Source organism: Galeopterus variegatus, unplaced genomic scaffold (assembly GCF_000696425.1).
Source record: "Galeopterus variegatus unplaced genomic scaffold, G_variegatus-3.0.2 Scaffold9643, whole genome shotgun sequence".
Classification (NCBI taxonomy): Eukaryota; Metazoa; Chordata; class Mammalia; order Dermoptera; family Cynocephalidae; genus Galeopterus; species Galeopterus variegatus.
Window position 1 is genome coordinate 2,825 of NW_007735754.1, and position 15,338 is coordinate 18,162.

The following is a 15,338-nucleotide window of genomic DNA, read 5'->3' on the forward strand; positions in this document are numbered from 1 at the left end:
CAGACGGAAAGACTAGCATTAAAGATATAAAATAATGAATGATGTCACCTCTAGTGGTAAAACACAAAATATAACAGAAAAAGTAAGAGTTTCACATCATAATGGTAGTTTCTTTAACAAAAATAAAAAAAAACATAGGCCACCCAACTAACCAAAGGAAAGTACGGGTTATTACCTAACATTTTAGACTTAAATTTGTTACCACTGTACCATAATGGTGCTGCATAACAAAACTGATTGATATCTATATGCCTTTTTGCAGTGCTGAGATTTTCATAGATTTTTTTCAGGGTAAGACTTTTTCTGCTGATATAGCACCTACGATATCCTACTGGATTCCAGTATATAGGATAATATTTATACTAACAAAATAATATTTTCAATTTTACACTTTCAGATTGCTTTCTATATGTGATAAAAGGTATTTAATATTTTTATTTCCCAAAATTTCTCTGTAAGATAGGATGCATCTTACCCAGAACTGTGTGTCTTAGAGAATAGCAATTACATTGGGTACGTTCATTTCTTTGTGTCAGTTTACACTTTCAGATTGCTTTCTATATGTGATAAAAGGTATTTAATATTTTTATTTCCCAAAGTTTCTCTGTAAGATAGGATGCATCTTACACAGAACTGTGTGTCTTAGAGAATAGCAATTACATTGGGTACGTTCATTTCTTTATGTCACAATTCATTTATTTAGCTTGTGGAGATGATACAGGCCTCTACTAAGTTCACTAGGCTGTTGCAAACATCAAGGAGATAATTTATGCAAAAGTCATTGGAGATAATACCCCTATGCAAAATACCCCTATGCTGATACCTATATGAGCAACTAGGGCTTAAGCCAGATCCCTCTGGTGAATAGAATATAGAACTTCCTCTGCCATAGCTAGGCAATAAAACCTGCATAGTTCCTTGGCTAACAGCTGGGTAACCCTAGAGGGAAAAAAAAAATTAAAGAGACCTTTCTAAGGCTGGTAGGAAGTTGAATTTTCTTGCCAACAGAATTAGCTGAACTATTTGTTTTGTATATACTAAATTTGAAGTTGGCCTTTGATTTCCACCATTGCCCAAGAGTTTAAAAAGGAGAGAAGACCACTCCTGCTGACGACTAAGAGATCAAATGCTCTGTCTGTGGGTAAACACAAAATCACATCTCTTTGCTAAAGTTACCCCTTGGGTTTGACATCATTACTGAATTTCCCTTCAGAAGCGATTGTTGCACAGAAATTTCTTATAATTCAGTCCCCTACAAATCTCATCAATTTTTCTTGAGAAACATCCTGGATATATGCTTTATCCTTGAGCACTGCCTGATTAGCTGAAATCTGAATGTTTCTCCCAGATGTATTTTAAATAAAGCACTGTAAACATAATCCTTTTGTCTAACTTTTTAGTCTCCTATCTAAAATTCTCAGCAAAGAACCAGCTTTTGAGACCTCCTGTTTCAGATATGTGTTATAATGGAAAATAGCGAAGTAGGAAAAAAAGGCTGGAAAGAACTACATTATAATGGTAATAATCTTTTCCACTGGTTGATGGGATTATGGCTGATCTCATCTTGATTTTGGTCCATTGACCTATATCTCTACATTCAGTTTGTTTGTTTGTTTCACAAGTATGTATTACTTTTATAATAAGGGTGTGGGGGGAGCCAATTGCATAGAAAGAGGCTCAGGAATGCTAGATAAATATAACACCCCAGATGCCAATGAAATGGTCTCAGACACTTAACAGGAATTGGAAGGCTCACAAAAGTTCCTCTTCACAGCTAGCTCAATCTGCTTGAACAACGTTAAATGCATAATAATAGTTTTGTTGTTTTTTTTTTAAAAAAACAAAGATAAATAGCATTTTTTAAAAAAATTAAAGAAAAGCATATTCCCTTTTAGGGACAACTAATTTAGCAAAATTTAACAAGGCTTTTAAAACTCAACAGTTATGGAGCACCATTAAATATTTACACAAAAAAGATCCAGGCATCTTAAAGATTATTTCCTTGGTCACAAGATACTTAATTGACTCGCAACAAGACGAAATATTCAGTGCATCTGGTTGGGGCCGATGTGGATGATGACGTGTTTCTCATAAGCCCTTTTCATTGTTTTCTCAATTTGCTTCAGAAAAACTTGTGGGATTCGTCCACATAAAGTGTGCACAGTCTCCAAAAACTTCAGCTGAAGAGGGTAATACATGGATTGAAAGAGATTGTCTTGAAAGGGAAACTGAAAAGATGATTTAAAAAAAAAAGAAAAGAAAAAGCGTATTTTAGTTACTGAAACGCCATTTAAAACGAAAATCACTTTTACGAGGAAATGACATGGGAATTACTGTAGGCATGCAGGCACAGGTTTATGTGTTCTTAGACAAGTGAAAAGACCTCTGAAGATCTAAGTTCAGCTCCTGACTCAGCTGTACAACTGCAGGCAATCATTTCACCTCTCTGGACCTCAGTTTCCTTACTTCTTTAAAAAAGATGATTTATTTGGGTCCTTAGGCTCTTAAATCTGAAAACAAATATATCTCTAAGGACAGGATAGTCTTGTTAAATACAAATCACAAGAGACCATTGTTTTGGACTAAGTTCCTGTGCTAGGCCCCAAAAGACCAGAATAAAAATCAAAATGGAGTCACTCATGCTAAGTTCCAAATCTAAACTAAATTGTGGTCTGGCCCACTAAGAAATCAGGAGGGAGAGATAACAGTCAATTTCCCAAACAGGCCAGTTTAAATCTTCAATTGGCATAATAATGAAGTTTCCTCTACTTTAATTTTTTTTAATTGAATCATAATTGATTATACATATTTTGGGGGTTCAACATTAATGTATGTTGATCAAATCAATATTATTAGCATATATATTATTACAAATCATACTTATTCTTCATGCCCCTTATCCAATCTCTCTCCATCTCCCTCTCCCTCCCCCCTCCCCCCTCTAATTACCCTCGATTTCCCCCCTCTTTCTGAAAGAGTCATGGTTACTTTATTAATTTGTTGTGCGGATGATCCGTCCAATGCTGAGAGGTGTGATTGGGTCCCCCAATATTATCATAGAGCAGATGCTGCTTCTGTCACTCTGAAATGGGCTTTGTGGAGAGAGACATCCTCTTCTTTTCTTTATCTCTGTTGGTGACTCTCCTTGTGTCAATGCACTCCAGTGGTTGGCAGTTTTGTCTTTTTCGTGACCGGTAAGGGGATCGCAACCCTTGGTGTGGTGTTGCCCGCACCGCGCTCAGCCAATGAGTGCACTGGCCAGTCCTATATAGGATCCGAACCCGCAGCGGGAGCGTCACTGTGCTCCCAGTGCCGCACTCTCCCGAGTGCGCCACGGGGCCGGCCCTCTTCTCTCCTTTTGAAAGAGTAACTGTGCAGCAGCGGTGGAGTGCCTGGTCATGGGAGGAGGGGTTGCCCCCCCCCCATCCATACCTCAGGACCCCAGGCGGGCCCCCACTCTATTTTAATTCATACACAAAGAGAATACCCTGAAGTATCCTGATTTTAAATAATCAGTTATTTTTCTATTGTTCTGTCTCCCTGTTCCCACCTTACAAGGAAAGTAACTTTGAAATGATCAATCCATATTTTATTCTTTGTTTCTGCTTTCTTTAGCCTATTTTGTCTATAAAACCAACCTCCTCTGCTCAGGTCACTGGAACACTTATTCTATTTTATGAAATGAAGTGTTGCCTGATTCTAGAATCACAATAAAACCAATTGAGATCTTTAACTAAATTTGTTGTAATTGTGTCCTCTGACAGACCTATATATAGCAAGTTCATGCAGAAGCAAGACTGAAGTAGATACACACTTGAAACCTACTATAACAAAACACTAAATTCTTCATATTTTTTGCTTTTGAAGCAATCATAATGAAAAACTTTAGGATATGTCTATGCTAATCTCATGAAGTCCAGAGTTTAGCATTTACCAATGAACTTTATTTTAATAATTCAGGTACCAAGGGGCCGGCCCGTGGCTCACTCGGGAGAGTGCGGTGCTGATAACACCAAGGCCACGGGTTCGGATCCTATATAGGGATGGCCGGTTCGCTCACTGGCTGAGCGTGGTGCTGACAACACCAAGCCAAGGGTTGAGATGCCCTTACCGGGCATCTTTTAAAAAAAAAATAATAATAATAATTCAGGTACCAAATATTGGCAGTTGTTTTTTTCCCAACTTTATATTGGGTTTTTGAGTTTTGTTTTGTTTTTTTTAAATTCTCTGGTTTTCCCATGGAATACGTCCATGAACAGTATTTTCCAAAATAAATCTTTCAGACACTTAGTAATTAGCATGTGTCAAAGTTTTATTACAATCTTGTTGAAAGAAAAAAGGCCCCCTAGTAGATCAAGTCAAAGATTCACTCTTGGCAAGGACATTTTATATGGAAAGACTAGAGTGAAAAAAGCAAGAAAATAACGGTGAAAGGCCAGTACATTCTTTCCTGGCAGAAGAACGTGTGGGTTTCTGATTTCCTAGAACAATCTTAATCTCTTTAGAGTTCATCAAAAATATTGCTTAAGTGTATTTATCAGCAATGCCAGTTTCTTCCCAGCAGGAGATTATGCATTACATAATGAAAGAAGGTTGTGTCCCAGACCAGGTTTGGGACATGTTTTCTTTCATAGCATTAATGTAGACCTTTGATACACCCCTTGAGGCCAGGTTTGAATATGTCCTTTTCACTACTGTGTCACCAGGGATGGGAACAGAATAGGTCAGAACCTTGGAGTCATCCTTGATTCCTCTGTTTTCCCCACACCCCACAGCCAATCCATCAGCAAGTCCCATAAACTCTTCCCATCTTCCCTCTACCATGCAAGTCCAACTTTACTCTATCTCTCACCTGGATGGCTGCAGTCAGTCTCACAAAGAGCCTTTGCGTTTCCACTTTTGCATGCCAACCACCAAGTTACCAAGGTGACATTTTTAAAGCCTAAATCAAAGCCTTTCCTGTAGGGAGTTCCCACCGCAATTAAGTTTTTTTTTTTTTTTGCTGCTGGACATCCATCACAATTGGAATAAGAGTCCCAATCTTCCCTTGTTCCCTTGTTTTGAAGGCTCAAGGTGATGTGAATCCCTACCCTCTCTTGGCTCTTCTCGCTTATCTCACCATTCCTGTAGAGGTGACCTTTTCCCTATCCTTTGGGCAAACCAAATTCATTCCTGCTTCAGGGACTTTTCCCTAGATCTCCCCAGAGCTGCCCCCACCTGATCAAGTCTCAGGCTTGCAGAGGACTTCACTGATGACTGCAGCTAATGAAACACTCTTCACCCAGGGACTCTAGACCCATCAGACTGCTCTTTGACATCTTTTTAACAACTTTCACTATATAATAGGTTGTTTGTTCATTTCTCTGTTTATGAGTATGGTCTGGCTTCTTCTAACAGAATATATGCTTCATAAGAATCAGGGCTTTGTCTATCATGTTCACTTCCAAATTCTTAGAAAATGGTATTGTTCCTGCATAAAACAGGCATTTCAGAAATAATCGCCAGAAGAATTACTGGAAGACTGTCTATGTGACAGATGACTTTCCTTGGGTGATGATGGGAAGAGACTGTACTACCTCTATACACAAACACACACACACAGGGTTGGGGGTGTGACAGAGAGAGAGAATATTTTCAAAGAGAGACAAAGGGAAAAAGAGAAAATGTAGTAAGACAGAGAGAAAATATTTGTAAATAGGAAGAGAAAAAAGAGAGCAATTGAGAAAACATGAATAAGCTAGGGAAAGAGAGAAGTGTGAAATTTTTATCATCAAAACAACTTCTATTTATTATTGAGCACAACCGTAAGTCAGGCTCTGTACTAAAAGTTTAAAGACCATCATTTTGTTGAATTCTCACAATACTTTTATGAGGTAGATAATATTATTATCTCCATTTCACAGATGAGGAAACTGAGGCCCAAGGTGACCTCATTTAAGTTAATTCATTAAGAACACAGTTAATGGCAAATCACCAGAAAGTGACAAAATTGGAATTTGAACCCAGGTTTGTGCAGGTCCAAAACCAAGCTCCAAGCCACTACACTACAGTGCACAGCATCATAGGGGATGAGGAAATATATCTTTTATGATGGAGTCTGTTTCTATTTACTCACATTTTGGGATGGGGTTAGTGATTTTCCTGACTGAAATGCCCAAATGAAAATTGTCTTTTTAAGCTCAGTTGGTTAGAGTACAGTGTCATAACACCAAGGTCAAGGGTTCAGATCCCCACACCGCCAGCCAACAAAAAAAAAGAAAAAAAAGAAAATTGTCTTTGTAAGCCCAATTGAGGAACATCATTGAATATATTAGGCAGAATCATTTATGAAACAAAGTTATTTGGACCTCTTTCTGATCCCCCAGAAAACAAATGAGATGAGTTGCAACTCAAGAACTACAATTGCTCAGTTCCAAACCAGGGCTGAAGATCACAAAAGAAACCCGAGAGCAGCTCTGATACACACATAGCTGCTGCATAGTTATTTAACTTCCACTTGGACTCCTGAATGGGTTTGCCCCTGGAGTCAGTGTTTGAATATCTAAATGTGAGGAAATCACTAAGCACAGACAAAATTTTCTAATTAAATCACCTGGCCTTTGAAAACCAAACAGCACAAAATACAGAAGAAAGAGGTGTTAGCTTCAATGGATGCTAAACTCTTTCCCTGCCCAGAAGACAGCTCTGGGAATTCTAGAGTTGGAATTTTCTGGGACTTTCCCTAGCAAAATACACATTGTCATGCACACAAAAATGTGTTACTATGACAAGAGATTCACCCCCTACCTCAATGCAAAATATCTAAAAGTGCTTTTGAACTGTGTCTGGCCACAGACCAATTGCTTCCTTTTGTAATCCAATGGGTCACATTACTCATTTGTAATACTTGCCTAGGCATTTACATTGTGCTGTTTAAGCAACTGCTAAAGTTCCCAGCTGAATGAATTGTCCTAGAACTCATCTCTGTTTTTGTAAATACACTGACTGAATTGACAAATATTTAGTGAGTGCTGTGGACAAAGCAAATAATGGGAGATTCCAGTTCCTGCCTTCATGGAGTTTGAGATTGGTGATGACAGTTGTTTTGTTTTGTTTTTGACTGGCCAGTTCAGGGATCGAACCCAAGACCTTGGCATTATTAGCACCATGTTCTAATCAACTGAGCTAACTGGTCATCCCTGTGATAAAACTTTCTAGGTCTTTCCAAGTAATTTAGAACTCCACCACAAAAGGAAATCTTTTCTCTCTTTGCAGCCTTCTTAGAGGACGAAGCTAGTGAGGGGCACTCTAGGGCAGAAGACAAAGCACAAAGGGCTTGGGCTAGGGAATCAGACAGTCGTAGGTTCAAATTTAACTTCTGCCTTCTCCTAGCTCTCTAACCTGCAAGGGGCTTCCTGTTTACACTAGATTTAGTGAACAGCCAGGGCATGGCAGATTTCTTGCAGAGTTGTGGGCAAGGACTCGAGCCACTAGGTTCATGCACGTATCTGCATTCCTAGCACAGCCACCTCCATTTGGAGGCCTCCTTATCAGGGGACTTGGCTGAAGCACTTTTCTCTACTTTGACTCAGTACCTTTCCATTCCTAACCCTTTCTGCTCTCGCCCCCCATCCCTGGCCTATGGATCCATAAATATGCAAGAATCTTTTTTTTGGATTCCTTGGCAGTGAGATTCCCATCATCAGTGCTGCACCTACTTGACCCTCACCTGGTGTCATTTGCTGGGGAAAAATGGAACACTGAGGAGCTGGTGCCTCTTTTCACTTCTTGCTTGCACTGTTGCAGTTAGGAGAAAAAAGGTTAATTGCTACTTGTAGTTTGGCTCCTTGTCCTAACTGACCACTCGACATCTGATTCGACATCTGATTGCTTTTCAGGTTGGAGTTGGCAACCAGGCAACATATTCAGCTTGAATTGAATAATATCATTTTATTTTTATTGTATGAGGGGTCTTCAAAAAGTTTATGGGAGGATTCATATTATCTTCTTTTGAGGGGGAGGGCAGGCAGCTGACCGGTACTGGGATCTGAACCCTTGACCTTGGTGTTATAATACTGTGCTCTAACCAACCAAGCTAACTGGCCAGTCCCGTATTATCTTTTAATTCAATTTTTCCACGTAACTTTTGATGTACCCTTGTTATATCTTTTCCCTAACCCGTTATCCTCTACTATGGCAATTGGCACAGGAGTTCTCTTTCTGATATGAAATTTCCTCCTAAAGTAAATTTAATTAAAAAATAATGAGTGACTTGTGTGGACATACATATTAAGTCAAGAGCAGATACAGTACAGTATTAGGTGGCAAGTGGATATAGTGATATAGGGTGACTGAGGTCGGAGAAACCTCGTATAACTGAATGCTTTAGGGCTACATGGCCTTCAAAGGGACTGGTGATCAAAGCGCTTCATGCTGATAAGCACATGTCTGCAGAGCACACTTACATCCCGTATGGCTTCATAGAGTGCTTTGAAAGTTGGCTGCTTATCATCATGGTAGACACCTCGGTTCCCATGCAGAACAGACACACCTTCACGCTCAGCCTCTCTGCAGTTGCTTCCATACATGCAGTGATCGGGACGGTAGTTCCACTGGCAGGGAAACACATAGAGATACTCTGGTGGTGACAAGAGAAAGACATTTGTCCAGTCAGTGCCATCTCTCATCTGCATGTCTGGTGATTACACTAATGCCTCCACTAACTGTACACTGCATGTGATTTCAATAAATAGGAGTGTGATCATGATTCATAGGCCAAATTTCACCACATTTGTCAAATCTCTGAAATCAAGAATTGAAGGGGCACACATTAGTGATGATGTAGGTTTCATCCAAAAAAGGAAGGCAATATAGCATCTTGAACAAGAAGGCAAACAAGGGTGTCAGAGAGTCTGCATCCAAATCCAAACTCTCTCACTCAAAAACAGTGAAATCTAGGCCCAGTCACTTAACTTTCCTGTACTTCAGTTTCCTTATCTGTAAAATGAGAATAACAGAACCTCCCTCTTATTTTGATAGTTAAATTTTAAAAATGCATGCAAAATGCTTAGCAGAGTGTCAAGCACATAGCAATGTTCCATAGTGCTAGCAGTTATAACCAACTCTTTGGAAAGGTTTTGTAAAATGGACAGACCCCCAAAAATAGGAATCAAGAATAAAGCAAAGATTCCACTTCGGATTAAAAACAAACTCGCGCAAAACAAAAAAGACAAAACAAAAACAAACACCTACAACAGCATAGAGAAAAAAAACTAAAGTAAAAAGCAAAAACCAAAAAAAAAAAAAAAAGCCCTATGCTAAGGTAACTTACACACCATGGCTATGTATGGTTCTTAACCAGTGGGCAATTTTGCTCTCTCCCCTGCCTCCTGCCCTGGGAGCCATTTGGCATTACTTGGAGAGATACATTGTTGGTAAGTATACACGGGGGGAAGCTACTACTGGTAGCTAGGGGATGTTCTAAACATCCTACAGGGACCAGAACAGTCCTCTACAATGTAATAGTGCTGATGCTGAAAAACTCTACTCTAACACTATCGGACTCAGAAAATTTCCCCTCGGTGACCAGGACTATACAATTAGCAATAAATTCATAAATTCAACCAAGTTTCCTGGTTCCGCAGCTTGATGCCTTCAGGGCTGAGGCCAGAGAAGTATGGATTGAAACTCTCTGCAAATGTGTGTCACTGATCATCTTTGGACATACATAGTCCACAAGTGGGATGGAGTAGTGGTCACCCACAATTCAAATTATCTAGATTTGAATCCCAACTCTTCTATTAGCTGTGGGACCTTTCTGCACTTCAGTGCAGAGGGTGGCTGTGAGAATTAAATGAATGCAAAATATCTAAAAGTGCTTTTGAACTGTGTCTGGCCACAGACCAATTGCTTCCTTTTGTAATCCAATGGGTCACATTACTCATTTGTAATACTTGCCTAGGCATTTACATTGTGCTGTTTAAGCAACTGCTAAAGTTCCCAGCTGAATGAATTGTCCTAGAACTCATCTCTGTTTTTGTAAATACACTGACTGAATTGACAAATATTTAGTGAGTGCTGTGGACAAAGCAAATAATGGGAGATTCCAGTTCCTGCCTTCATGGAGTTTGAGATTGGTGATGACAGTTGTTTTGTTTTGTTTTTGACTGGCCAGTTCAGGGATCGAACCCAAGACCTTGGCATTATTAGCACCATGTTCTAATCAACTGAGCTAACTGGTCATCCCTGTGATAAAACTTTCTAGGTCTTTCCAAGTAATTTAGAACTCCACCACAAAAGGAAATCTTTTCTCTCTTTGCAGCCTTCTTAGAGGACGAAGCTAGTGAGGGGCACTCTAGGGCAGAAGACAAAGCACAAAGGGCTTGGGCTAGGGAATCAGACAGTCGTAGGTTCAAATTTAACTTCTGCCTTCTCCTAGCTCTCTAACCTTTGTGAGTTACTAAAACATTTGACCTCAATTTAGAAGGAGTAAAGAGAAACCAAATTATCCAAGTTTGAATCCCAGCTTTACCATGTGTTACCTATGACCTAACAGTGGAGTGGCTAAGACAGCAAGCTCTGTAGTCAACCTGCTGGGTTTGAATACAGAACTCTGCCACTAGCTGAGTGAATTCAAATTATATAACTTTTCTGTGCTTCAGTTTCATCGTGTGTAAAATGGGGGAGAATCGTAAATATAACCTGTCCAATAAGATTTGGAGGAGTACTGAGTTCCTCTATATACATGCTTGGAACAGTGCCCAGCACATAGAAAGTACACAGTAGATGTAAGCTATAATAACTACTATTACCATAGTTATTGTTATAACAAGAACTATTACATTATGTTGCTGGAAGTTCAAAACAAGATAAACTGAATCAACCTAGCATAGTTTCTGACACACAGTACACCTGCGGTAAATGTTTTATTCCAATTGCTTTTAGACATGTAGGTGGCCTTTTATTTATTTATTCTTTTATATATTTATTCTTAGCCCTTTATGGGCCACATAACTCTTCGAGAATCTCATGAAAGCTTAGACTCTTTGTATTAGTCCATCTCTGTTGCTTATAACCTGAAATTGGGTCATTCATGAAAAAATGAAATTTATTTCTTACAGTTTTGGAAGCTGGGAAGTCTATAGTCCAGGGGGCACATCTGGTAAGGGCCTTCTTCTGGTGGGAACTCTCTACAGGGTCCCATGGTGACCAGTGTGTCACACGGCAAGAATGGCCAAGCAAAAGAGAGCTAACTTTCTCACTTGCTCTCCTAATAAAGCCATTGGAACCACACCCATTACCCCATGAATGGATCAGTCCATTCACAGGGGCACAGTTCTCACAATCTAATCACCTCTTAAAGGACCCACCTTTCAAATACAATAATTAGATTTCCCACCCTCTTAACATTGTTACAATGAAGATAAAATTTCCAATACATGAACTTTTGGGGGACATATTTAACCCATAGCATCCTGACTCTGGAAAAATGAAACTGGGTATATACGAAGACATATAAAGAACATTTGCTTCCAAGTACAGGGATTTAATGATTCCCTAAAGACCAGCTAAGAAACCCAGCTGTCAAACATTAAATATAAAATTGGCCCAGACAGAATTTTATTCACATCTTTACAATCCCTCTTCAGAACTTTCCAAAGCAAGAAATGTAAAATATATTGAGCATATCATTGAAACAAGTATTCGCTCACCACATTTTTGCAAGGCATTGGTGTCACTGGAGAATAAAATGCTGCTTCTGCCCTCAGGGAATTTAAACTCTTGTAAGGAAGATTGTACATTGTCAGAATGAACATGTTTTATCAGGGTTTCTAGAAACGAAACTTCATTTCTGGCAGGTGAGATGAGAGGATAGCTCAGTAAACTTTCATTCAAACTCAGACTGTTAGTAAGGATGGAAATTTTTTTTTTGGTGTCTGGCTACTACTGAGGTCCGAACACTTGACCTTGTTGTTACAACACCATGCTTTTACTAACTGAGCTAACCAGCCAGCCTGATAAAGATGGAATTTTGACAGTCAGAAACAGAGACCAGGCCTGGCCAGTTAGCTTGGTTGGTTAGAGCACGGTGTTGTAACACCAAGGTCAAGGATTCGGATCTCCATGCCATCCAGCCACCAAAAAAAACAAAACAAAACAAAACAAAACAAAAAACCAAAGAAAAAGAAAGAGGCCTGGAAGAGCATCCAAGGAGGAGAAAATAACCTGATCATGGTAAAAGGTTTGGAAATCAGAGTGTGTTTAAGAAAAGACAAGATCTTAGTTCCACTGAGTCAAGACAACAGGGGAAAAGTTGTCATATAAATATATTACTCTAGCATAAAATAGTTAATAGAAATCCATATCAGGTTGCAAGTAACCAAATTTTGGTTCTAGTTTGTGATGCAAAAAAAGAGTGTTTTCTTTTGAAAGGAGATGGGGTAGCTCATAAAATGAGAGGTAAAGCTGATTTGGGGCAGGAGGTGGAGGCAGCTCCTGGGATCTGGGGGGTGGGTACCAATTAATGTCAGCTTTTCAACATTGCTTCTGTGATAAAATAACCTTGGCCACTTTCCACTCTTGGGTTCCCAGACTTAATGTAGTGGAAGTCATGGGAGGGCAGGGATCTAAGACTGCATGCAATGGGGGAAGAGTAATTCCCTTAAAGAAACTGGGGCACTATTACCAAAGAAAAGGAAATCCAAAGCGGGCAGTAAAAGATAAGAGATGTCTTTTTATTCACAGATAAATTTCACAAGGGTTACACTTTGAAATCTCCATTTCATTAATGGGAGGAGGAGGAGAGGGGTAAACTAGATCGTGGGATGGGCTGAAGACAGAAAACCTATGTGGACCAGCTAATGAATATGTAGAATGGACTAATGATAGTTATTTGGCCCGTAATCAATAACCTGTTCTGAAATAGATCTATTTTAAGTATGATTATCAATGTTGTCAAAATCTAAATGTTTAAAAAAGATAGCACAATGAAATGTTCAGGTGGTTTTTCCCACTGCTGAGAAAATAATACAGTGAATGATTTTAAAATTCCAAATCCTCCAAATCTCAAACCATTGCAATTTATTTTAAATATATTTTCCAAGCCAACTTATCTTCACACCCTTGGTCTGTGCTATTTTTCTGTCAATTTTATATAGATAAAGAAACTCATTAACTGGTTATCTATGAGTCTGAAATCCCTTAGTGGTAACTTTAGAGTCTACATTTATTTTCAGAGCCTCCTAACTACTTGCAAAGTACTGTGTCAATTGATTGTTCCTTACATTTCTGATTATTTCATACTCTTGGGATCTCTAAGATTATGGGATATCTTATGCCTGCTCATTTTAACTTCATGGAATAATAGGCTTGCTATTTGCTTGCTGCTGTGTATCAACAGAATGGAGGCTGCTTGGTTGCACTATTAATAGTTTTTTTGTTTTTTTTTTTTCTTTTTTGTTAATATCCCATCCTGGAAGTGAGCTTTCCCAGTATTCCCTTCTTCCTTCTTCCAGAATGCACCTTGTTCCAGAAAAGGGCAACTAATTCTTCCAAGGAGAAGACTATTTTTTTTTGTGGCTGGCTGATAAGGGGATCTGAACTCTCAACATTGGTGTTATAACTCCACACTCTAACCATTTGAGCTAACCAGCCAGTCGGACTGTTCCCCCACACCCTGAAGACTTTTCTGATTACACAATCTAAGGAAACTCTTCTCTCCCTCCAGCCTTGATAGTTTCTCTCTCAACCCCTAATTTGTTTCCTTCATAGTATTTATCACAATTTGTAATTTTGAACAACTAGTTACTATTCTTTGGGAGTCTACCTTTTCCAGATGAAAGGTGAGTTTTGTAAAAATAGAAACTGTCTGTCTCATCTGATGCCATATCCCTAGCACCTAGCCCTGTGGCTGGCACATAGTAAGTGCTCAAAAAATATCTGCTGAATGAATAAAGGAATGAATGAAATGAACCTTATACTTTCCCCTACCATATGTATCTTCTGCTTTAATCTTGCTGTCTCCCTCTTCTTTCTGTCCCCATTTCCCTTCTCTTGCATTTTCCTTGCTGTGATTTTTCTCTTCCATTTACTTTGTCCCTTCACTACATTCTCTTAGTTCCATTCATTCAACCAGACAACACTTCTGAAGATGAGCTCCAATGTAGGCATTAAGCCTTGCACTGTGAAAGACATAAAGTAGACACAACCCTTTCTTGCACGGACCCTACAATTTCCATTCTTTTCTCTTTTGCTTTATGTCAGGTTCATGAACTTCTCGGACTCCCCAAACAGTGATTTGTTACCAGTTTCCCAGGACAGGCCTAATACCAAACACATGGGCCTGTCAGCCCCACAACACAACACTCCTAATTGCCTGTTGCTGGGTGCTTTTGGGGTGGTGAGTACACAGTGTGATTGCACACTCAAGGGCAGAGCTGCAGTGATCCTGGGTAGGATGAGGATAAGGGCCTCATGGGGCCACTGAAGAGACCTGTCCCATGTGACTATGAGTCCTGCTCCCCATGGCCCCGTGAACTCCTCCTGACTCCCTAGGATCACACACTCCACTCACAATCTGTGTATATTCCACAGGCATTTCAGCTCTTCTCTCTCCACTTAGGCACAACTTGACTGCTTCTACTCTGGCCAAATGCTCTGTCTCATCATCTTCACATGGCTGGTCTCATTTTCTTCCCTACCCATGGCCCACTTTTCTAGAAATTGCCCCTGAACAAGGAGGGGAGCTATGTGGTCATGTATGAGAGAGGAAAATCCCACCGGATCAAGGGTGGTTTCCCAATCTAAAAAGAACTGATTCATAGCTGAACTGGTCCAGTCCCCTTTTTTTTTCCTCAAGAATTTGAATTAGGAAACCTAGAAATCCATCATCACTGGTTGTGGACTTGTACGGTTGTATGGACTTGGCATTGGCAATCAGGCTGGGCCAAGGTCAAACAGAGAAAGCTGTCTGAGAGACAAAATGGAACTAGGCCCGTGGAGATGCAAAGATGACAGGCAGAAGGCCCCTGAGGGATGAAGAAGTTGCTTTGGTCCTCAGCATTCTCCCACAGCCAGTTTTCATGAAGCCTGGCTTGAACTGATCCATGTGACCATGGGACTGCCCAGACTCTCACAACTCCTGGCCTCACTTCACTGGCCTGAGTGGAGTTTTGTACCTGGAAACCTAAGCCACTCATCCAAACACGTCTTTCTACATAGAGTTCTCTCGCGGCTCTTGACAGACTTAGCCCTTCTGTAGAACTCTGCTCTTAACTCGAACTCACCTGCAAAGATGTGAGCTCCACTTTCCACCACCCTTGCTCACCTGACAGGAAGTGTCCTGTGCAATGAACTACCTG

The 15,338-nt window shown here is 39.9% G+C and overlaps 1 protein-coding gene across 1 annotated transcript in view; it reads right to left on the bottom strand.

Moving 5' to 3' along the window:
* Positions 1-1,528: 1,528 nt before the first annotated feature.
* GXYLT2 (glucoside xylosyltransferase 2) overlaps positions 1,529-15,338 on the bottom strand; it is a 61,960-nt gene continuing 48,150 nt past the window's right edge. The window contains exons 6-7 of the mRNA XM_008593781.1: positions 8,445-8,617; positions 1,529-2,228 (exon numbers count right to left, since the gene is read on the bottom strand). Of these exons, the coding sequence (XP_008592003.1) occupies positions 2,046-2,228; positions 8,445-8,617 (356 nt within the window). The 3' untranslated portion in view covers positions 1,529-2,045. The remainder of the gene's footprint in view (positions 2,229-8,444; positions 8,618-15,338) is intronic.